At 39.3% G+C, this 24963-nt stretch overlaps 1 protein-coding gene across 24 annotated transcripts in view; it reads left to right on the top strand.

The window, feature by feature from the left end:
* The window catches only part of robo1 (roundabout guidance receptor 1), a 697225-nt gene that overhangs the window by 655902 nt on the left and 16360 nt on the right, over positions 1 to 24963 (top strand). For 19 of the 24 annotated variants that reach the window (XM_087340356.1, XM_087340339.1, XM_087340340.1 and 16 more), the window contains 20 exons: positions 1133 to 1286; positions 1876 to 2006; positions 2696 to 2962; positions 4496 to 4773; positions 5984 to 6188; positions 8145 to 8470; positions 9874 to 10104; positions 10373 to 10598; positions 10902 to 11017; positions 13033 to 13235; positions 13787 to 13947; positions 14702 to 15003; positions 15905 to 16082; positions 16490 to 16725; positions 18260 to 18437; positions 20258 to 20427; positions 21246 to 21435; positions 22777 to 22896; positions 23430 to 23656; positions 23893 to 24109. In XM_087340356.1, the coding sequence (XP_087196482.1) occupies positions 1133 to 1286; positions 1876 to 2006; positions 2696 to 2962; positions 4496 to 4773; positions 5984 to 6188; positions 8145 to 8470; positions 9874 to 10104; positions 10373 to 10598; positions 10902 to 11017; positions 13033 to 13235; positions 13787 to 13947; positions 14702 to 15003; positions 15905 to 16082; positions 16490 to 16725; positions 18260 to 18437; positions 20258 to 20427; positions 21246 to 21435; positions 22777 to 22896; positions 23430 to 23656; positions 23893 to 24109 (4116 nt within the window). Of the gene's footprint in view, positions 1 to 273; positions 577 to 873; positions 1028 to 1132; positions 1287 to 1875; positions 2007 to 2695; positions 2963 to 4495; positions 4774 to 5983; positions 6189 to 8144; positions 8471 to 9873; positions 10105 to 10372; positions 10599 to 10901; positions 11018 to 13032; positions 13236 to 13786; positions 13948 to 14701; positions 15004 to 15904; positions 16083 to 16489; positions 16726 to 18259; positions 18438 to 20257; positions 20428 to 21245; positions 21436 to 22776; positions 22897 to 23429; positions 23657 to 23892; positions 24110 to 24963 lie in introns of those variants that run through there. The other 5 variants (XM_087340357.1, XM_087340359.1, XM_087340348.1 and 2 more) reach the window with 5 other exon arrangements.

Genomic DNA, 24963 nt, shown 5'->3' with positions numbered 1-24963 from the left:
TTTCTGCATTACGATATTCTGCACTGTGAACTGCGTCCTGTTGTATCTGTTTATGATTTTATATTGTGGTCCGTTTTCCTGAAGGCCTGCCCCCATAAAATTCTTTACAGACTTGTTCAAGCCGTCTGCTTCCCACCACGCGCTGGACGCAGTGGAAATGTAAAACAAAACTTTCACCATTGCAGGAAACTACCAACGTTAGAACTCTGAAGACATTCACTGTAGCGGAAAATTATGCTTCCAGTTACTGGTTATCCGTTTACAGTTGAGATGTTACTACGTCATATGCATGCAAGCCTTAATATGAGTGTTCATGTAGCTGTTTATCAGCTAGTGTAATTTACGTCTCGTTTCTTTAAACAAGATGAACGATTATAGGAGTACACGATAATAACTTTAGCTCAATTTTTTGAACAGTGAAAGTAGCCTATTTTAACATAATCTTGATTTGTGTTCTAAGAGGAAAGTAGGCCTACAGAAACGTTTTTCTTATATAAAACAAGGAATGAAGAATTCTACATTTTCTGCTGTCATATCATATTTCATTTACCTGTTGATGAAAACTAAAAATTATAGGTTAGAAACCGTCGACATGTGTTCTTTTTGACTACGTTGTGGTTTTCATTATAAAAAACTACTCCTTTTCATTGTTTCTTACAAATACCAGTAATTGATTAAAATTGGGCTTTTACCAGAAATATTCCATTTTAAAAGTTACATCTTCTCATCCTTTGTTATTTGCTGGCCGCAGTAATAGTTTGTTGAACACCTTTTAAACTTCACAAACACGAGGCAGCAACTTTTTAGTATCTTCTGGTCTTCTGTTTGCCATTTAGCTTTGTCATTGATTACCAGTGTTTTGAAGGAACGTATCGCATACATCTACGTGGTAGAATCCACGACTTATAGTTTTGACCATTGCAAAAAGTTCTGATCTTTTATTTAAAAAATGTCTTTGCTGTTGCTTTCATATGCACAATTCTGTAGGATACAGTGAATCAGGACGGAGACTCGTAGAAATTGCAAGGTTATCCAAAATAATTTGTCAGTATTTCTTTCATAGTGGCCCAGTGATATGTCATTAACCTCACTTCATGGTGCTGATATTGACAGATGCCATACATTGTTCCAGTGTTACGTGATGAATTCCGTCCCGTGCCAAAAGATACGCGCGTTGCAGCAGGAGAGACTGCACTCTTAGAATGTGGGCCCCCAAAGGGTCACCCAGAGCCCAGCCTGGTCTGGCGCAAAAATGGCCAGACAATCGACATTGAAGCGTCCAAAAGGTAACTACTTTGGAATTACTGAATTCAGCTCTTATTAAATTACTAGACTTGACAATCTCTGTATGATTTAACTTCAGAATGGGTTTAGAAGAATCGCTGTGTAAAAATTTGGAAGCCGTCAGATTTTGCGTAATCCGTAATATACAGTTAATGTTTTCTGCCTCACATTTTTATGTCCATCAGGTCAGTTGTACAAATGAAGGACTAAATAACTTATTTACGGGAGTTTTGGTTGAAGACGCTGAGAGAAAAAGTCATTTTTAATACCGAAGAATACATGGGAATTTAAAATGGGTGTTGAATAAAATGTAAGGGTATGGACTGGATTTATCTGGACAGGATGGATTACAGTGGTGAAACTTTGGGTTCCATAAAAGACAGCGTCTTGACAACCTCTGCGAGTTATAGCCATTTGAGAAGTCCACCACTTGGCTCTATTAGGCACTAATCTGTCTGATTATGTCACACAACTTATTTGATGAAGGCCCATCGTAACATTGCCCTTTGTCTGCCATGTGACTGCTTTTAATTCTGATTTATAGTTTATTTCTAATCAATCACATGAAATAATATTGTTGTGTGGTTGCAGGGTGCGTGTGATAGATGGTGGCAATCTCATGATAGCTGACGTGCGGCCAGGGGACGAGGGAAAGTACCAATGCGTTGCTCAGAACATGGTCGGTATGAGAGAGAGCGACCCAGCTACTCTCACTGTGCATGGTATGTAATACCTTTAGAACTCGCCTGATTAGAAACGTAGATGATGGAATTTTGGCATGATGTTTTACATCGTCACTTTATTCAAGCAGGCAAAAATCATACAAGAACCTCGAGTACCTGGTCCCTGCAGTGCTTGATGATTATTATGCTACTATGTTGTGATTGGCAACATTCTCCAGACCGGTTTTGTGACACTTTATATTGTCGAATGATGGAATGGTGAGAAATGTATTAAATAGGATGTGGAATGCAGTGGCCTGAGGACTTTTGGAAAACCATGATAATCCTGTCAATTCAGGATAACTGGCCTCTAGATCAAGAATTCTTCTTCTTCTATGGCTCTCCAGTCCGTATTCGGTCCATGGCCTCCTCAATTCTCCTCTTCCATTCGGTCCTATCCTCCGCTGTGGCGGAGGTTTCGAAACATCTTCCTTTTTTACGGTGCAAATATGAAGTGCTTACCACTAAACGTTGATTAATTTGCACTGGAAGCTTTTCATAAATTAAATTTTGTACTTCTCACTGAAGTTTTATTTTCTGGCCCTGTTGTTTGGTTTTTTTTAGTAGTTTTAGTTCATGGGGAATATCCACCCACGATGCTAACATGCCTAGTAGTAATTTCAGTGCCTCATAACTGACAGTCTTATGCTATGTTTTAATGTCAAACATGATTATTGCCGTGGTTTCAGTGAAGCCATTCTTCAGCAAGGAACCATCTGATGTGACAGTGCTGGAAGGGCAGAGCGTGCAGTTCCAGTGCCGGGTCGGCGGCGACCCCGATCCCAACATCTTATGGCGAAGAGATGATGGGAAAATGCCAATTGGACGGGCACAGATCCTGGATGACAAGTCTCTCCGTATAGAGCACGTCGAACCAGTCGACGAAGGGCTGTACATATGTGATGCCGAGAATCTCGTGGGGAGCGTGTCGGCTCGAGCGTCCCTGACCGTGCACTGTGAGTACCCTGCGATACTCCTCCAGTAGTTTACAGCTTATTTTGTTTGAACATGTGGTATTTCCATCCTCTGGTGTTCTAAATACTACTTCATGTTTTCATTCCATGTGGAATTAACTACCTCTACCTCTTCTCATGTTCTTTACTTCACTCTGTAATTTGAATTGTACCAAAGTTTCATAATAATCTGTTTATTGTCTTTATTTATTACTTCTGTTTATGCTCTCACCTTCTCCATCCTACAGAACTTAAATGCTGAGTTATGATTGTCATGTGTCATTTTTATTTTAGTCATTAATTGGTCTCATGGTCATCATTGGTCATCTTGTGCTCTGGAACAACGTGTCCGCTAAAGTCAGTCCATTTATATGTTATTCATTATCCATTCTGAGGTTTAAAGTGATAAGTAACCATCAATGTAAGTTTTCTTCATTTATCAGGTCCTCATCAGAAATTTCCAATCTGCCACGTCACATTTGTGCCTATAACTTACATCACAGATGAAAGATATTCTTCCCAAAATGTCATAAAGAAGGGGATCAGCATGGAAAATTTTAAAAAAAAGCTGAAGTATGAATACTTTCATACATACTCAGATGTATTGCAACGAAACTTTCTTCTTGGGAAAAAATGGCTTCGTTGCAGGAATATTTTATTAACTCTCTGATGGCCAGACTAAGTAAGCCACACTGACACCAGTAAGAGATACTGCCTTGCAGTGCATCTCAAATAAACCCCTTTAAACACATGCTGCTGGTGTTACTCAGTATGCCTCATGGATAAGGCTTTGTTTGCTATTACGCTTGGCATTGTTTGTTTGGTTCATTAACATGTAAGTAATTATCATGATTGAAGACATATTCATCACCTTCTTGCTCTGAATCTCTTGTTTTTACTCTTTTCTTTGGGGCAATAATAGTGTTTTAGTACAGGCATGCCTCGTTTTATAGCGCCTCGAAGATATTGCGTTTTTTACAAATTGAAGGTTTGTGGCAACCCTGCGTCGAGCAAGTCTATCAGCGCCATTTTTCCAACAGCATGTGCTCACTGTGCGTCTCTTTGTCACATTTTGGTAATTCTTGCAATGTTCTCGTATTTTTTTTAGACATAATGCTATTTCACACTTAATAGACTACAGTATAGTGTAAACATAACTTTTTATATGCACTGGGAAACCAAAAAAATTGTGTGACGTGCTTTATTGTGACATTTGCTTTATTGTGATGCTCTGGAACTGAACCCACAATATCTCCGAGGTAATGAATGGTGTTCGGTTCTGGACTATAACCCTGGGGGTTAACTTTACCCCTTTGACCATAAGCGTTGTATTTTGTGCTTCAAAATATCATGCTGCTTCTCTAAGATTTTCTATAATATCATTACAAGATATGAGATTTTGCTACTACAAGTGTCACATTGGTTTATGAAATTAGCATTTGTTTTATGTTACAAGAGTTCTACTAAGGCATTGCAAATATGGGATCTAAATACTTTTGAATTGCTGCGTATCTTGACTGTTGCATGTGTTTGCAGCTCCACCTGTATTCACAACAAAGCCGCAAGATCAAAAGGTTGGTCTGAACGGGTTGGCGAGTTTTGAGTGCGTGGCAACGGGCAACCCACCACCATCTGTGTTCTGGACTAAGGAAGGCAGCCAAGTGCTTATGTTCCCAGGCAACTCTTATGGGCACCTCCATGTCACCCCTGAGGGCGCACTCAAGATTCAGGGTGTGCAGCGTGAGGATGCTGGGTTTCTGGTGTGTTCTGCTCTGAGTGTGGCTGGCTCTACCACTGTGAGAGCATTCCTGCAGGTTTGTCATATCGAATGTTTTATTCTTTTTTGATATTTTCTTAATTATCAGTGCTGTCTTGTGACTCAAGGGTATCATAATCTTTACATGCTTTTACCTTTGTGCATCATTACAAAATTATTTCATTGTTGTTCTATGTCCATACCATATTTTGTTATGTATTTACTTAGATTATTTATGAATATACTGAAGAAGGAAAAAATACTAAGTTCAGTCTCCAGAAAGCCCGATTTGAAAAAAAATTAAAATGAGTAGTAAATTGTTGTTATTATTATTATTATTATTATCATCATCATCACCATCACCACCACTGCCCTATTCTATTATTGCAGCAATGTTTTTCTGATACTAATATTGCTGTTATCATCATTCTGGGTTGTGACATCCTGTAGGCTTATAGGTAGATACTAATGTTTCCTGCAAGCAGTAAGTAATCTTGTAATACAGCCCCTTGTGCCCTTCAAATGCCACCTGTTATGGTTAGGAGTTAAGAGTTAAGACCCTGGCCACACGACCGTACAAAGTACATCTGTTGCAATGGACGTACTTTTGTACGGGCGTAGGTGAGGACACCACACGAGCGCAGTGTGATGCGTCAGTTGCCCCAATGGAGCTGGAAGAAGCCGTTGCGTTCTGTGATCTTGCCCCTTCATATTTCTATCACGGACGTCACGATGTGCGTTACAACGGACATACTTTGTACGGTCGTGTGGCCCCAGCCTAAGGGGTAGATGAAGCATTGAGTTAAACTGGGACATGCTTTAATGGGCTGCCTTCTGCCCCAGATAACTCATGTGCCAATTTTTATTACTATCTTGGTCCAAATTCTGGAGCACTGGTAGAAATGCGGGGTAGGAACTGTGATGATAGCAAACATAAGGAAATGTATGTAGTATTCAGAATGAAAGTATTGATCAAGTTCTCCATTGCTGTTTTTGTGAAGTCTACATGATCATTTTCTTTGCTCTTTGTCATGTAGCACCAAACAGGAACATAATTTACAAAGGGATACTCTGTCCATGTCATAGAGCACAGACTGTTAATTATTCACCAGATAAACAGTGGCCTTGTGACTGGCCCAGTTGCCTTTCCTTATTCCAGCTCCTCTCGCCACATACCTCATCCCACAGGGCTGAAGACCTTGGAACCCAACTTCATGTTGTGCATGATTTTGAGAGAATGTGAATGTGAGTTTTCCCACTTTGCCTAGGTCACATCAGTGGATGATGTTCCACCCCCCATTGTGCAGATTGGCCCCGCCAATCAGACATTGCCACTACAGTCAGTAGCTACACTTCCTTGTCAGGCAATTGGCACACCTCAACCTAGGATCAAATGGTACAAGAACGGCTCACCACTCATCAGCCAGGGTCCTCGTATCAAGGTCATGGACTCGGGAACGCTCCATATAGATGGTGAGGAAAAGAGAGCATGATAACTTGGCAAGATGTTAGCCTGTTCTGATTTATTTCCATTTTTGTCAAATTGGACATCACTTGTGTCTTCTATTAGTAGCTTAATCCAGTAGCAGGTCATCGCCGCCTCCCTTCCGAGGTTTTTTGGTCTTGAAACATGCATTTATAAGTAGTGAGCGACCAGCCCACTGACTGCACAATTTCTACTAACTCCTTATTTGACTGCCAGAGACATCTAGCAGTGAATCAGGAGAGACTTGGGCGAGAAATGGCTGCTGAATTTTGCTTATGAAACATCTCGTATCATGCTCGCAAGGTTCTTTTACATGCCATAGATCTATGACATGGGACCGCTGACTTTACTTCCCCTCAGAAGGAAGTTCTGCTACGGATTTTTATCACCCTTAAAAATCCATCGACCTCTGCCGGCATTGAACCCGCGAACCTTGGGTCCAGTGGCGAATACGCTAACCACTAGTCCACTATTTGTGATGATCCAGTATCACTCGTCATCTTAGTCATTTAATCATATGCTTTGTAACCCAATATCAACCGCTGAGGGAATTGATCCAGTTACTGTATTTTATACTCGATTTGGTCTGCGGTAAATAACACTTATGCATTAAGGTACCTGTTCACACATTTTAAAGGTTTAGTGCCAGTATCACGCATACCATGATTGTGTTGGCATGGAGGGAGTGAAGCAGTCCGTCTTCAGTCTACCTCAGGATGTTACTGTCAAGTGTTCGAGCGAGTCTGCCACTTGGCATGGTCCATTATTTCACATATATATGGAAGACTGCTCTGCCATTTTGATTTGTATAAATTCAGTGAAATAAATGGTGTAAATAAGGAAGTGAATTACCATAAATCTGTTATTTGAATATTGAGTCGTCATTAGTAATCTTATGAATATTATCTGTGTTACTAGTGTAGTTTTTGACGCAGAGGCACTGAACAAGATATAAAGAATATTGAGCCCACAACACAGTTTATGGTCCTTGTTAAGATATGGGTTTTGTCAGATGGCTGTCATTTTCTCCATCAGAAAAATATTGTGATCTCATCTGAACATTTTTACCCAGTGACTCTCATGATTATAAAAATGGTCAGTGATGTCAAGAATGGGATCTTCAATTTATGATTAGTAGATTTGGATTTGGTTGTGTATATTTTGGGTGTTGGAAATATGTGCACAAAATCGGTTTCAAGTTTTAGAAGTTTGTGCTGTACCCTACTTATGTATAACAAATTTACTAGGTTAACATTTAGAGCCTATGGAAGGCCAGTAAGTGGCCTCAATGTCCACCACACGAAGCATCTAATATGTGAAAGTTTTAATATCCAGAGTGGAGATACAGTACTTTGTGTAGTTCATTGGTTAGAACAGTGGTCCCCAACCTTTTTGTGCTTACGGGCACATTTGAGAGTTTATGAGATCGTGGCGGGCACCAACCAATTAACAAAGCCAAATTTTCTTTTCTGTGGACAAATAAGACATGGACACCAAATAATACGCAAAACAACACAACGTTTAATGATACAAGAAACCATGCAATAAATTATAAGTACAATTATTATTACTCAAGTGGGAAGTTAGTGTGATGTTTGGCACTGCATTTCATCGGCCAGTTTTTCAAATTTGGGAGTGTAGGATGATGTTGCTGCTCGCAAACAATCGTTAAGATGGGCGTCAGTAAGTCGAGATCTGTGCTTTGATTTTATAATGTTCATGGCGCCCGTGGGCACCGCGTTGGGGACCACTGGGTTAGAAGGTGCCACGTGTATATTGATCGTGGCAGAAGAAACTTCCAACACTTGTAAGCCATGGTAAACATTGAAAATTGTATTGTATTTATGTTTTATTCATAACATGGAAGCAGTGCACAATGGAAGCAAAGCCAATTTAACATTTTATAGCACTTTATTTAATTACTTCACACACTGTGTTTTTAGATCTCCAGCTGACTGATTCAGGCCTGTACACTTGCACAGCAAGTTCTGAGAGTGGGGAGACTTCTTGGTCAGCTTCTCTCACTGTTGAGAAGACAGCAGCTCCCAACCTACACCGCATGCCAGATCCATCTACATATCCAAGTTCTCCGTCTCAACCTCATATTCTTAACTCCACCCAGTCATCTGTCACTGTTTCATGGCATGAGGCAACCAAGAGCAAACCTGGAGCCTCACCTCTTATAGGATACACTGTCGAGTACTTCAGCTCAGACCTCCAGACTGGTTGGGTGGTAGCAGCCAACAGAGTTACTGCTGACACAATCACGGTGAGTCTCTGAGCTGAAATTTTGCAAGTAAATTCTAAGACATTATACAGGGTGAGTCAGAAGTATGTTTACAAACTTCGTGTGTGTGTTCCAGGATCAAAAATAAGAAAAAATGTTCCTATGAACATGGGGTCACAACTGTTTCGAAACAATAGCCAAAAATAATTTTCAACGTATGCCTTTATTGCCAAGTATAAGGACAGGGATGTTTCTTCATAACAGATGCTCAAAGGTTGCTCCTCCATTCTCCACACATGCACGAGCATGACGTACACAAGACTGTCGAATTCATTCATACACACCAGGGTTACCTCGAATCATCTGGCATGCATTCTGCACACGTTCCCATAGGTCGTCATCATTGTTTATGGGTGTTGCATAAACGACGAACTTCAAGTCACCCCACAGATAAAAGTCCAATGGAGTCAGGTCCGGTGACCTCGGTGGCCATGCTACTGGGTCACAACTCTCAATCCATCGCTGAGGGTACTGTTCATTGAGATCATATCTGACGCAATGAGACAAGTGTGCTGGGGCTCTGTCCTGCATAAACCACATATGTCTTCTTGTATTCAGTGGTACATCTTCAAGGAGACGTTGCAAGTGTCTTCTTAAGAATCACCGATATGAAGGTCCTCTTAGACACGATGGAAGCATGTATGGACCAATAAGCAAGTCACCAACAATTCCTGCCTAAAAGTTAATTGAAAATCTTTCCTAGAAGCTGGATTCACTTTGATATAAATAATAATGAAACTTATTTTTGGCTATTATTTCGAAAATGAAACATTTGCGACCCCATGTTCATAGGAACATTAGTTCTTATTTTTGATCCTGGAACACGCACACGAAGTTTGTAAACATACTTCTGACTCACCCAGCATAAAAGTGTCAGAACTGTAGCACATGTCCATGGTAACTAGCAAGTCTCTGATGATGGCATTTTGTTAGTAATTTTATTTACTTTATAGTCAGTGTGGTACAATTGGACACATCTCATTTAAAGTTACGTGTTGGAAACTGGAGAGCTCTTTGAATATATGTACGAAAGATTCCAATATGAATTAATAGTCTTCACTGAAATTACTTGATAAGCAAGACAAAACAAGAGAACGTACACTAACAAATATGCACAGGGCTTGCAAAAACATAATTCAAACTCACATTATTTTCTTGGCTACATTTCTCTTCCACTTGCGTGTGGCTGTTGGTTGCTTTTTTGTGTCTTTGTTGATGTAACTTGTTGCACAAACTTCCATACTTTATGTTGAACTGAAAACATATATGAGAAAGTAAGAAAGGAAAGATGTTAGATTCATATTCACGTGAGGAATGCTCTTATAGTATCGAAGTGAAGTGAACTTGGTTGTCAGCGTTACCTTTACCTCTGGGTCCTATTCCAGATTGGGGACTTGAAACCAGACACTTCATATGTCTTTCTGGTCCGTGCTGAGAATTCACATGGAGTGTCAGTTCCTAGTCCTGTGTCGAACGTGGTGCGGACTCTGGGAGCCGATCGGCGAGCAGTACCAAAGTATGAGTTAGATGAGGCACGTGCCAGGCTGGGGACAAAGGTAGTGCAGCTGCGGGATGTTCAGCCAATCAGCTCAACCTCTGTCAGACTCATCTGGGATGTAAGTCACATGAAAGGGGCTGTGACCCAGCATGTTTGCTTACAGACAAAGAACTTCAAATACACATTTTATGTGTTGGGGCAGTATCATATAAGGAATGTTGGAATAAATTTTAGATGTAGAACCAAAAATATTCAGATTCATCAACAGCATTTAGTAGTCTCTTTGACAGAGGAGGTATCTTTTTTGGGGTAATCTGGGACTCCAAAATTAGTATAGTAAGATATGCGGCTTTCTGCAAGGGCTGCATGCATTATGTGTTTTTCAGATCCTAGTTGGTGAGACATATGTCGAGGGCTTCTACATTCGTTTCCGTGATGTGTCTGGAGGTTCACAGCAATACAACATGGTGACAGTGCTGAACGCTGGCTCCACAAGCTACACTGTGGCCAATCTGCGAAAATTCACAAAATATGAATTCTTCCTCGTGCCATTCTTCAAATCCATAGAGGGGCAACCATCCAATTCTAAAAATGTACAGACTGCAGAAGATGGCAAGTAGCAATATGCACAAGTTTTGAGAGTGAAGTTAACTTTATGAAACATGTTTATTTTTATGTGGCTGTATTTTAATGTGCATCCTAATATTTTATGTATTAGCTCTGTTGGTCATGGGGGTTGGGGGGGAACTCTTTCACTTTCATGGCAATACCCAATTTACTGCTGTGAATGTCAAATTTCATCTGGTTGGAAGTTAATATTTCTACATTTACTATTGGTCATTTTGTAATAAAATTTCACCGTGTTGATATTTCAGGGCACGTAATTGTTTTACCGCTCATTTTCTTTGTTTGCAGTCCCATCAGCTCCTCCAGACAATGTGCAAGTTGGGATGCTGAATGCAACAGCTGCTTTTGTTCGCTGGTCTCCGCCCCCACCACAGCACCACAATGGGATTCTCTTGGGCTATAAGGTACGTCACAGACTTGGAGGGTTGCTACCTGTCTCTGTCGATTCACCGCAATCAGTGCAGATTTGACTGTAAACAGAAAATTCCCAATACTAGAATAAATGCTGAACCATATTCATTCAGTTGAAAGTTGTCAATTTATTGACTGAACTGTCAGTGCTCAGTATGATTTGCAGTGTATACGGGGATTATTTCATTAAATAGTGATAACAAATTGATATTTGTAATGTAATGGTGGAGTGTTATTTTTTTGTTTGCCATATGGACTGAATTATTAAATATTATGTAGGTGAGGAATCAGTAGAGCAAATTTATTGCAACACTATCTTATGTCTCGATCAAAGCCTCGTACAGACAGACCTAACAGAGGACCAAATGGAAGAGGAGAATTGAGGAGGCCATGGACCGAATGCGGACCGTAGAGCCATAGAAGAAGAAGAAGATCTATGTCTGCAGTTTAGTTTCAACATTCAAAGCTTGTTGCTAAATTACATTATATTAGATTAGGAATAAGAAATAATTCTTTATTATGGCCAACAGTAGTAATGTCTGAAAGGGAACATCAGTTACGTAACTGTGAAAGTGAAGGAGATAGGAAGATTTCTGTCTTCTGGGTTGTTGCGCTGTGTAGTCTGGTCAATGTCAACCAACGTTTCAGAGGTCATACTGCCTCCGTCATCAGGGCGATGAGTATGAAGGAGATAGAATGGAATGATTAGGCAGGGAGTATACCTAGAAGACTTTATTGATACAAAGAATTATTACCTTCTTGATATACGTAATGCTAAAGACTTTGAGAACACTGAATTTTTATTTATTATTTTAATTTCACCATGATAACCACTTGAGCAAATAAATATTACTGTAATCACAATAAAATATTTTAAACCACTGTTCTATGTAGTAATTAAAACTTAGGAGGCTTAACTAAAGCATTTCTCCAAACTTTGCAAGCAATTAACTATGTCAGGTTGTACTGTATATAAACATTGTCTGATGTTTCTTCATCACATCCAATTGTCCTTTTTGGTTGCTAGAAAATCATATACAGTTTCTAGTGCATAAAAAGTGATTTGTGTTAATCACTGATACATGACTTGGAAACAGTTACGGTATTGCTGTCGGTCCACAGTGGCCGCACGGTCTGAGGCACGGGCCTTGTGCCGCTTAGTCGCTGGGACCGTGGGTTCGAATCCCAATCAAGCCATGGATGTTCGCGTTTTTCTGTGTTGTGCTGTCCTGTGTACAGGTAGAGGCCTTGCGACGGGAAAATCCCTCGTCCAAGGAGTCCTACCGAATGCCCATAGATCAAGCCAACGAAAAGTTGGGACCCGCAGTGCTCAGGCACTTGAAGAACGGGTCGTTCCCAGTATCCCAGTAATCTGGGAATATATATATATTTTTTTCTGCCCGTTGTTATTAAACCAGGTTAATTCAGATCATGAATAAAATGCGTATGCTAGACTCATCATGCTGGTAAATGAAAGACTGGTTTACTTTCATAAGCCATGCGCATTTTATGTATTTTTAACGTAGATCACTTGCAATTGAAGGACTTGTATAGCATGTGTCCATTCTTGTGCCACCTGTAATATCATTTGTATGCTGTAATTGTGGACTTTATTTTTGCAAACATTGGCTAGTGGCCTGAGATAATTTGGGATAACAATAGTACAGTTATATGAACAACATTTTGTCTGGTGCAATTAATTATTTTTCATCAAACTGCATTTCAGTAATTTAATTTTTTGTGCATGTATTCCAAATGTGACATAAGAATCATTATTTTGAATTATGTTATTAGATGACAGTTCTGATTGGATTCACTCAACAATATTTAAATTCATATTTACTTAAAATGTATTATGAGTGGAATGAACTGCTAGCATTACTTGTCATTTTGAAAGCAAGAACCTGTAATATCTCTTTTTGTTTTCCCTGCACTTTCTGAGACCACTGTGTTATGAGATGCTGAGGCACAGTGCAGATGAATCTGATGGTTCCATGTAAAATTGCAGATTCAGATCAAGGGCAATGGCAGTAAGATCCTAGCTCAGATGACTCTGAATGCCACAACAACATCAGTCCTCTTGAATAACCTCACCACTGGAGGTTCGTACACAGCTCGAGTTGTGGCATACACTCGTGTTGGCCTGGGGCCATTCTCTTCCCCAGTGGCTCTTGTTATGGACCCATCGCTACTGCATCAGTACCCTCCCAGGTGAGGCATTTGCTATGTTTCTTGTATTTTGGTCTCTTCACAAACATTACGTGATTTCCGTATAGTGCTGCTCTTTGCCTTTATATAGGAAGAAGCTTCCTACTGTTTGAATAATTTTCATGATATAATGATTACTTTTACAGTAAGCTGCTGGAGAAATTAAATTCCAGTCATTTTTAAACACATTAAACATATAATTTTGAAAGTGCAGCCACCAGCTACCTCGTATGAATAATACAAAAATTTTGTGGATTTTTCAAATAGTCACTGAAAATCCTTTCCTGATTAACGTGGTCACCAAAAATTCATCTCCATTTCTCACCATGTATTCTTAAAATATTCATCACCTCTTTTCATCAACCCCATGATCTCCCACCAGATAGCAGCCCGCTCTTCTGCTCCACCAATCAGCACCATGAAATACAACATGCTACATATTGGCTGCCTTATGAAATGTTTTTGTTCAGTCTGGATCATTGTTTGAGTATCAAGTGGAATGGGTCATGGTGGGGTGAATGTACGTTTATATGGTTTTGTCTGTTCATGCCCAGGGCTCATCCCAGTGAAGGTGGCGATGGCAGCAGTGTTGTGCGTGAGACATGGTTCCTTCTTTTGATTGGTGGAACAGTGCTGACCTTAGTCCTGGGATTTGTTGGCATGCTGTACTTGCGCAGACGTCAAGCTCTTGGCAAGGAGCTTGGGCACCTGAATGGTATGTATAATCCATTGGGCATGTGACGCTTCGGTATTGTGTTTAGAGAACATGTTTTCAGTGTTGTCCCTAACATGTTATTGTAACAGTCAGCTTAAGGTTTTTTTTGTAAAGTGTAAAAAACAATATACGAACAATGTGAAGTCTATATTAACTGTTTTGGTTGATAGGGATAATTTATAAGTCGTAAATATAAATGGTGCTTATATCACAAGTATTCCTATGAATTGATCATGAAAGTTCTATGGGGAGTTAAAAGTTGCAGATATAACAAGAATGTGAAAGTCTGAGGTTAAGAATTTAAAAATAACTATATTCTTACAGAAATTTTGCACATATTTTGATAATTTGCCCGTGCAAGTGTAAAGGATATGTTTACGACTAAAGTGTGATCACTATTTTAAGGCCTATATTTCTGTTACCTTTGATTTAGTAAAACTGCCACATAGCCTCAAATTTATGTTTGAATGGCAGAAGGGTGTTTGTATATTTGTTAAAAATATCAGTCTTTTGTAAAGACTTCTTGAAAACAGCATTTTGTTCTCTGAACTTCTATAACTTAAAACCACATTGCCTTAGACTGGCAAATTTTTAATAACAAATTGTGCTAGCATTTGTATGTAGTGAATGAAACTGAGCATAATTTATTCTTCCCAGAACTTTTCTGACTCACAGTAGCAGGATGAGTCCTATTGCAGAGTATGTATCCATATTCTAAAGGGAAACACACAATTTGTATTCGATTATTTTCCAGTTCCTGTAGTGAATGCAAATGACATATCGCAACTAAACTTAATGAATGGGAAGGAGACATTGTGGATTGATAGAGGGTGGCGGCCAGCAAATGAGGACTCCACGGGTGTCTGTGTAGAAACAAAATTGCTCAACAACCAAGCAGCAAGCCATGACCTAAACTCCTCTGCCACAGACTATGCTGAGGTGGACACAAGGAATCTTACCACATTTTATAGCAACTGCAGACCAAAGGAACCAGATATCCCAGCTCCATATGCCACTACAACGCTCATTAATTCCATGTCTAGAAGAGACAACATGGTATGTTAATGGCTGTTATGTACTATAAAAGTAAAAGGTAAAGCTGTCCCACTGTATGCCATGTAGGCGCTTGGGGGGAGAGGACATATAGCTCCTATTCATTCTTGACCTCATCACTAGATGGGGGTGAGTGGTCAGCATCACACCCCAGCCATGCTTTACCCTGGGAAAGGACCCCATTACCCATTGAATAAGAGGCTGGGTGGACCTCAGAACCAGCCTGGATGCAGAGGCTAGAGGAAAAATCCTCTGCCCCCTTTGGAGATCGAATCCCGATAGTCCAGTCTGTAGCCAGTCATTATACTGACTGAGCTATACACAGGCGTATATTCTGTAATATGAAAATGCACCATTTTTATGTCGATGCCATTGTTACATATACTGTAGGCCACAGGTTTTTTCAGAGTAAGTAGTTCGTGGTTCATGTACTTGTGGTGCTGTTTTTGGAAATAATCCCTTTCATTTTGTTGTGTTGTTCTGAATTCTTAGTTATCACATGTAATAACATGAGTATCATATGTGCTTGTCTAGCATTATAGCCTGACCATTGTAAATAGGATGTTTGTGGAAGGTGATGGTGGGGCACAGTTTGTCTCTAGATGTCATTCTGTTCGCTCTGCTGTGCATACTTGCAGTACTGAAACCATCTTTCAGAAGTACAACCCGCTGGTTCATAATTAAGAAGTGAATTAAATAATATCCCTGGGGGGGAAAGCTTCAAAATTAGGCCATGAGATAATGTTGCGTACCCGGACCAAAGACCTTAGCAACTTGTATTGGTTCAAGACTGCTAGTTTAAGAGAATCAGTTTCTATTGTCATATTTAGTGCTAGTTGTCTTGACTACACAATGGCAAATTGTTTCAAGGATTACTGTAAATTTTTTGCTTATTCTTTTATAGGATAACAGTCAGCTATTTGTGCCTATTGCAATTAGTGGTCCTGGAGGGGGCGAAGCTAAGACGTCAAGCTCAAGCGATTCCTGTGTTAAACCAGATCTCTCAAGCCTGGACACGAATCCTGAACGTGGGAACAAGTCGAGCAGTAGCCCAAGTTCAGAGATAGGCAGCGTGTATATAGGTGAGAAAGAATATTCTTAAAACATTGCTGCTTCTATTTGACCTACATCCACATGATGACATTACAACCACAAACAAATCGGACGCATGTTAGAACATTAGAATAGCAGCCAAAGTTTGCTGTAATCTGATTTTTAGATATACCGATTCTTCAGTTTATGAATGCAGTTTGTTTAACGAAAATTGTTTATGAGGTGGCAATTTGTAAACTTAAAATCAATTGCTCATTAATTTCAATGCAAAAAAATTGGATGTGGTTCCTGACTTCACAAAAATTACCAAGACTTTTTCAACATGTGTTTTGGGGTAGATTTTGCACTTGAAATGTTATTATATTTAATTTACAAATAAATGATATTGTACCTGCCCTGCACTGTGGAGCCGTACCATATTCACTCCTGATGTTAGTCTGTGTTCCAGATGACAATGGTTTGCCTGGGAGACGTTTGCAGCCTGGGCCAATGGCAGGATGCCGAAAGTTCTCTGCCCCTTCCCACACCGCCATTAACAGTGGCGGGGGACAACAGGCTCAGGGCCAGACCACACTGCCTAATTGGGCCGAGTTTCTACCCCCACCACCTGAGCATCCCCCGCCTTCTACTGCTGGTAGTGATACTAATCCTAGTAGTAGGCTGCTTGTACCGGTGAGTGTGAAGAGAGAGTTTATGTGTCGTGCTTTGTAGTTTTTTAAACATTATCATAATTGAAAATTTTAGTAAGCTTGGAACAAACAAGCATTTTCCAGCTAGTAAGGAACATGCACTGTAGTTAGTTGCACATAAAGCACACATTCAATGATTATTTATGTTGGACATTGTTTATTGTCTGAGATATGTTTGATATTCAAATGTCTTGGGAATCTTCTGTGCTCCAGTCTTGTCAGATATTCCTCAGGTAATGAAAAGTGTCCAACATAATATTTGTACAATCAATCAACCATTGTCATAGACCTTTAGAAAATCATAATGCATGCTGAAATTTACATTTAAGCCCCAGACGGTGTCTTATAAGTGTACTTGTACTTCAGTGTTATATTTTTTGCGTAGTGACGTGGTTCATTCTGCATAATTCATAGTTATTGAGAAGTCTGGACTGTATGATACTAGTTTAATATTATTGCATGTTTACTCGCTCAACCCAAACATTTATCACTGAAGTGTTACTCTCCTTTCTTCTGTATAATCTGCCTCATTTCTCGTAAATAAAAAATTGTGATGTAATTTAATAGAGCCAGACATAATTCACTTCCCTTTAGTGAGCAGGGGTTGAACACTACAATCCACTGCTTGCTTGCAGAAGCTGTTTGTATTATATTTGATCCTTGAAACATTATGCAGTAAGTAAATGATGCTACTATTCTATTTAAATGCATGGACTATACTTTCTAATGACAAATATTTTGACACTAACAGTAGATTTTCTTTGTGTGTGAATTTAATAAGATTTGCAAGTTACAAAAATGTGTTACTCATTCCTCAGCCCTTCTGGTGCCACTTACATGGAGGTTTGAATGCCATTATACGAGGCTCGTCCACAAAGTAAGTTTCCCTCGGGCCGTTTACAGAAACAAAACACAATTTCATGGAAATATTTATTGCAACAGATACAGCAAGTGTCCAGCTATTTTTCAACATATTCGCCACCGGAATTGAGACATTTGTCATACCGTGGGACCAACTTTTGAATACCTGTGTCGTAGAAGTCTGCCGCCTGGGATTGGAACCACTGTGTGACAACCATCTCCGCCTCTCTGTCATTCTCAAAACGCTGACACTGACCGGACAGGAATTTCTTGAGGTGTAGGAAAAGATGGAAATCACTGGGAGTGAGGTCCGGGCTGTAGGGTGGATGATTAAACACCTCCCAGCTGAAGTCTCCTGCAGGAGCCGTGTGCGGCCTAGTGTTATCACTGACCGCACTTCACAGTCGGTGGGAGCTGGAATAAGAACCTCCATCTTCAACAGCTACAACAATGCTACTGTGAGAACGCGGGAAGTACCGTTAGTGCATGCGCCATGCTACGTCATTGCTCTATCACGTACGCACAGTCGCTGCGCGCAATATAAGGTTTGCTAGCTGTGGGATGAGTGGGAAACTTACTTTGTGGACGTGCCTCGTAGTACATGAGTGATATGTTTTTGAAATGAAGTGCCAGTACAATTTTATTTTTTGTTGCAGTTACCAAATTCCAATCCCAGTCAAGGGATTACAGGTAACAGAGGAGCTTCTCCTAATTTTAATCCCAGTGGTCAGGGGTTCAACCCCAATAGTCCATTGCTGGGGAAACGCAGTAGCTGCTCCAGGGAGGGTACCCCTCTGAGCCATACAGTTCATTCTGCTGGAGAGGGTGCAGCTGGTATGTAGCATTTTAGTCTTCCCCATTATGTAAGTTTTAGAACAATGAAAGTGAACAGAAGATTTTCATTTCTGTCTTGGCTATCATATGCCTGCACTTGGCAATTTGCAAGTCTACTTATTAACCTTCTTGGTGCCAATCCATTGTCTGAAACTACCGCCCTAAACTGCCCAGTGTTTTTATGAAGGTTGGCGGAAAAAAATGTAACAGAAAACGCTATTTTTAAAGCAGACATTTTTATGCAAATGACAGAGAAATATTTAAACTTTCAAAGAAACTGTATTTTGTATACAAACTGCTGAAAGGCAGTGTAACAATTATGCAATTCTTTAAGTTTTTTAATGTTTACATTTTAAATCTCGTGCCTTAAGACCAAAGATCAATCAGTTATGAACAAATTGAATACAAATTATTAAAGAACACCACAGAAAATACTTTAGTATATTAGTTATTCCTGCAACAGAAATTTCTGTAGCACAGGGGCATGTTTACAACCACTAATAAAAGCTGGGTTTTGTGAAGATATTCTCTGCCAATATTTGAAAGCATTGGCATTAACCATAAGGTCTATGCGTGGCACTCCATGTGTTGGCCACAGTGATATGCTACAAACATCTGGCCAACTTCTTTGACTCTGAGAATCTGTGCATGATTACAGGAGGTCAACAACATGAACCAGCAGCATTAAGAGGGATGAGTTAATAAATTAAAATAAATTCATTGTTAACTTCTGTAATTTTCATTTGTGTTAGTGGTAAAAATGTTATTACCAATATATTCTCTACCAGTTGGCAAGTAACACAATTTGGAGCTTGGTACTTTGTAGATAAATTTCAGTAAGGGTAATAAAAATTTCATTCACTTATGCCTTTATTTCATTGATGTGTCCAACATTCATAAGCATGAAAATATTTTTTTCTTTTCTTTTTTCACTCTTCAGCCTCGGTTAAATATATACTTGTGTTTAAAGCCAATTAGTTATTGCTTCTCGAGTGCTAGATATACACTAGGTTTTGACTTACCATCCCTAGGTTATGTATATATACTGTATATCTGGCATAAAAGACAATTTGGTGCATAAGGTGACATCAAATTTAAATTTTAATTAAAAATTTTGGGCTGTATTTACTGATAATATGCTTGTAAAAATCTTTATTAAACTAATATGCATTCAAATTCTGCAATATTCTCATCTGCATCTGACATTTGAAGTTCATCCTGAGCTCTATTTCTAAGTGGATCGTCATATGAAGGCGTATGTGAATCAAAATCGCTCTTATCTTGCCACGACATATTTTCTGTACCATCCATTGAATTTGTTGTTCAATAATTTCATCTGACAGCCTTGCAGTTATGATAATTGTGATCATTCCATCCCACCACATATTATTTTATGTTAATTATGTATAACAAACAAGCTCAATTAGAAATAATTTTTGTGGGATTTACACTTTGAGCAGAATTTTAGTATTTAAGTTTTATATTTTATGCTTTTTTGAAGGTGACTAGTATGAGGGACTTTTTTCAGGCTTAAAAGGTCATCTTTTACACATTAAAAGGAAGGATAAATGCATTTATTTCAAACAGGAGAAGTGAAGATAAATCTGTGCATAAATTCCGTAACAGAACGACATGTCCTTGTATGTGAACATGTAAAGTTAGAAGCTGAAGCTTTATAGAAAAAAGAATTTCTCTTAACAACAATAGTGATTATATAGTAGTACAAAGAGGTAAATCTTATATTAATTGATTGTGTAGGAATTAGTCTAGGTGTAGTAGGTGAAATTATTTGTAAAGGGGTTGTTGCTGTTATATTGCAGGACCCACACCCCCTCTTCCTCCAGTACGAGGAGGCAGCAGCTGTGGAAGCAGTAATGGCTATTCGACTGGTTGGGCACCAGGGGCTGGTGTTAGTGGTGAGGCCGCACTTTACAACAATTATGGTGACGGCCGCTATGCCCTGCTACCACCACAGCAACATCCTCCCCCGGTTAGCTATGTACATATAATTTTAATAATTTAATAGTATATAGTTACCATGAGATGTCTTTCCCATGAGGTTTTCTACCATAATTTTGTGTTTCAGGTCCCAATTTTTTTATTCATTCTTGGATTGATCTAGGCCATGAAGTCAGTTTATCCTGACTGGATTTTTGTTTGTTTGTTTGTTTGTTTTAAGGCCCTGTATGGAAGTGTCACAAAATTTCTTTCAAATAGACATGACCACTTTGCATCATGCAAAATGTTCTTTTGGACTTTGTCCAACATCCAAATCATAAAATAATAAAAAACTGAATCTGTTTCAGAAGCTTAATCTGGCTTCTGAAACATTATTTTATAATTTAGACAATGGGCAAAGTCCAAATGAACAATTTTACCTTCAGACTTTGAAATTTTCTACTGCACTAATCGCACTAGCTCTCATTCATCTGATTGAGATATATAGTCAGTGTACATGACATTTAAACAGTTGGGTCTACTCTAATTTTGTGCTATTGAATGTAATTTTTTCAATTATAATTCAATTGGACATTGAACTCACTGAATCGTGTAATTTTGTTGTTGGGTTGATGAAACTCTGTTATGCTATCCATGGTTTCTGGGTTCAGTATTGTTTGCTGCCAGAAGAAACAGAAGAACTGCAGATACAGTAACAAATCACTTGAGAATGAAATATGTTAACTCTCAGAGTGTCGTCTGTATTAAATGTATCTCGGACACTGGAACAAGACATATGCCACATTGATAGACATTAAGAAAGTGGTGCTTTTATACAGGTAAAGAAGATTTCATGTTATTGTTTTTCAGGTACCGAGTTTTCCTCTAGGATTTGGCAGTGGTGCCAACTCAAATGGAGGGAGTAGCAATCACAGTGTACACTCAAACCTGTATCACCCATATACTGCACAGCAACAGCGACAAGGGCAGCAGGGTTGCCAGCATAACTTTGATGGCAATGAGTACCAACAGAACTGTCCATCACAGTTACAGATGCCAGGTAATGTCTTGTATTTCTGTCTGGTTAGAATTCTGCAGAAACAAAACTAATTAAAAGTTTTCCAAACCAAATAAGTTTATGTCTGTAAGGTCTGACACAAAAATAACGAGACTGATGGTGTAACTAGGCAACCAGTAATATTGTGGGTGAAATAAATGTACCATATTTGACCTTGATCTATCCTCTACCAGTGGTGCAAGTTTCAAATTGATTGCTTCACTCATTAGCAGTGGACGTGTGTTTCTGTACAGAAATGTTTTTACACTCGGTCAGAAAATGTCAGATTGTAAATTGGAACAGCGTGTTAACAATAAGTTTTTCGTTAAACTTGAAAAATCTGCGACAGAAACTTTTCAGTTATTGACTGAGGCATATAGGAAAGATTGTTGTCATGTGTGTTCGAATGACACAATCGATTTTGGAAGGCAGCAAAAGCGTGGAAGATGATGAGCACCTGGGCTGTTCACTCCCATCAAGTTTCTTTTATATCAAGGGTGTTGCGATGACAGAGTGGGTTCTCATTGGCCAGGCGGTAAATCAGCAATATTAGATCGAAATCTTGACAAAATTGCGCGAACGACGAGAAGAAAATGGCCAGAGTTGTGGAAAATTGGGTGGTTTGTCGCACCAGGATAAAGCGTCAGCCCACACAGCTTTGTCTGTGAAGCAGTATTTGACCAGTAAGAACATTACTGTTTTTTACCACACATCTTGTTTACAAGACCTGGCTCCCTGTGACTTCATTGTCTTCCCCAAGATCAAATTCGTGCTCAGAAGGATCAATTTAGAGATGGTAGAAGCGGTGAGGGCAAAAATGACAGTTGCTGAACTGTCTTACCAAAAGTGATGTACAGCACTGCTTCCAAAAGTGGCAGCATTGTATGCAGCTGTATGTCAACTCCAAAGGGAACTATTTTGAGGAAGATCACAGTTAATTTTTGTAACTATGTAAATAAAAATGTCAAATAATTTCAGACACTTTTCTTAAAATATATTATTTCAGTGCATTGATATTTCAAGTGTTTTTGTTGGAGAGATAAGCAATGTGAAAATGCTGTCCAGAGGGTATTTAAATTGACAACTTTGTGAACTTGTCTTTTATCATCTGCTAATTGCTACTTTTAATGGTTTCAAGGTAATATGTAAGCAAGGAAATTGCTTCAAGATGCATATTACACAAACTAAAAGCTGATCTGAATGCAAGAAGAAAAGATCTTGCATAGAAACACCAGAATTGTTACTAAATCATTCAGACTAACTGTAACAGAATATCCGTTGTTTTATTATGTGTTGCCCATCTTGTCTTATGACATTTTATTGAGTCACTGTGTTTCTTTGCAGGTGAGTTGGCACGTGTAGGTCACAGTGCAATTGATCGAGGGATCCAGTCATCACTTCCAAGCCTGGCAGGTGAATCATTAGCTGCCAGGCTACATCTGCAAGGAGTGCCCTTGGATTTGGGTGAATATGACTTGCGGAAATTTGAGGCTATAGTGTCAAAAGACCGTCACGGTGGTCTAGCGGTCAGAACACTAGCCTTGTAAGCCTGGGGTCCCGGGTTCAATTCCCGGTGGTGCTCAAATTTATAACTTGTGTTGGGCAAGGCCGTGGCCTAGGCATCACGGAGTTTTCCTCCGGGGGCTTCCCCGGTTTCTCCGTGTCATCCCAACAATTACTCCACTCACACACAGAAGAAGGCAATGGCAAACCACTTCTGATCATCTCTGCCAAGAATGTATATATGTATGAGCAGGTCCCTGACAACCTGAAGAGGTTGGAAGGATCCTGTTCATAATATATGGACCTGTCGTCAGACAGAACACTACAAATAAAATAGTGTCAAAAGAGTTTGAAAGTAATGATTTTAGCCTGATATCTAGTGGGTGATTATCTTGTAATTGCATTGCATCTCTAATACTTCACTGCCAGCTAGGAAAGGGATAAATGAGATATCTTAATGACGAGATGCAAAGTTTGAAGTTTGTATATTACAGGTCCAAATGGCGAATGGGATGCTCCTGACTCCAACAGTGACTGTGAACATCAGTGGCGTAGTCCTGGTGGTGGTACCGGTGGTGGGGAAGGCTCAACAACTGCAGGATCCTGGGATGACGATCATGCCAGTTGTTCAAGTGGGGATGCTAGTGACACATGTTGCTCCTGTAGTGAATCAAGTTGCCTCTATGCTGACACAGCGGAAGTGATGGCACAACACGCACAGGTTAGTAGTCTGGGACAGCTTCGCTTTAGTGTTATCTTACTTAACCTCAATATTTGGTACTGTGTAGGCACTATGATGAAAACTAATTGGCCTTTCGTTTAGGAGTATCTAGATAATTTTCCTGCAGCCAAGAGCATCCCACATTCATATAAAGTGTACAGATATAATCTTGGGGCTTGCAATGAGGTATTATGTTTATGTTGTGTGAAACCTTTCTCTCTTTGTGATTGATGTAGCAGAATTGCTCACACATGGGAAACAATCCTCGACATGTGCGGCGGCCATATCACCAACAGAATAGTGGAAATATGTCAGCAAGTTGTGGCCGACCAGTGTCACCTTCCTACAGCACAGACTCAAACTACAGCTGCGCAAGGCCACCTCATGCCAGGCCTCCTCATAGAGTGCAGCACCAGAGGGGAGAACCTACCTCCCTCCATCACACACGTAGAGGTATGATTAACCATCCTGTGAAAATATGATGTAGTGCATGGAATGCATCTGTGTGTGTATCATAAACAGGAGGGCTGGATTGATAAATGAGTCAATAAGTAATTGGCTAGGATTGAGTGGATGCACAGCATTTGTTTCAGATGGAAAATCTCCAGGCAAGAATTCTGTATAGGTTCTTTAACTTGTAAAAAGGGGTACTTGTAATGCATCGTAACTGCCTCCTCCTACAGAATTTCCAGTTTCTTAATTTTCAGTCATCCTATTATATACTGCTTTGTAATCTGACCTACTGACAGTGTCATGAAATTAACCACAAAATAAGGTCTAACTCTATAAAACTAGTGGATTCATGTACTGCTGTGTACCTTTTTTGCATTGGGACCAATTTACAGAGCTCAAAATCCTATACAAGCTTTAAGTGATATGATAACTATATGATTTACACTTTATTTAATAAATTGTTGGTTTCAGATAATACAAATATTAATGTAATGATTAAAACAAGAAAAAAATATAAATGTTCTTTATATGTGGATGCAACATCTGCATCTGGCTTCGAGCATTCTTGTATTATTTCCGTATCACTTAAAATTTGTTTTACTGAAATTTCATAAAACATATAACTAGCATGCATTGCAGTGTCTGATTGTAATTTGACTGAGATATTTTTTGATGTTCAGGAATGTTTTTTTGAAGCTCAACTGTTTTGTCTCTCCTTAATTGACCTTATATGCTAACGAACTATGAGGTATGTTTTGATTTGTGGTGCCTGGTAATATTGCATTTTTTAAAATCAGATCTGCTGTATTACATTGTTTTCTTCAGTGACTTTTCTTTTTTAAGCTGTAAACATA

Source organism: Zootermopsis nevadensis, unplaced genomic scaffold (genome assembly GCF_977971745.1).
Source record: "Zootermopsis nevadensis isolate Lab colony 2312 unplaced genomic scaffold, Znev_1.0 Znev_ptg000061l, whole genome shotgun sequence".
NCBI lineage: Eukaryota > Metazoa > Arthropoda > Insecta > Blattodea > Termopsidae > Zootermopsis > Zootermopsis nevadensis.
The sequence above is the reverse complement of the archived record's forward strand: the minus strand, read 5'-3'. Positions and strand labels throughout refer to the sequence as shown.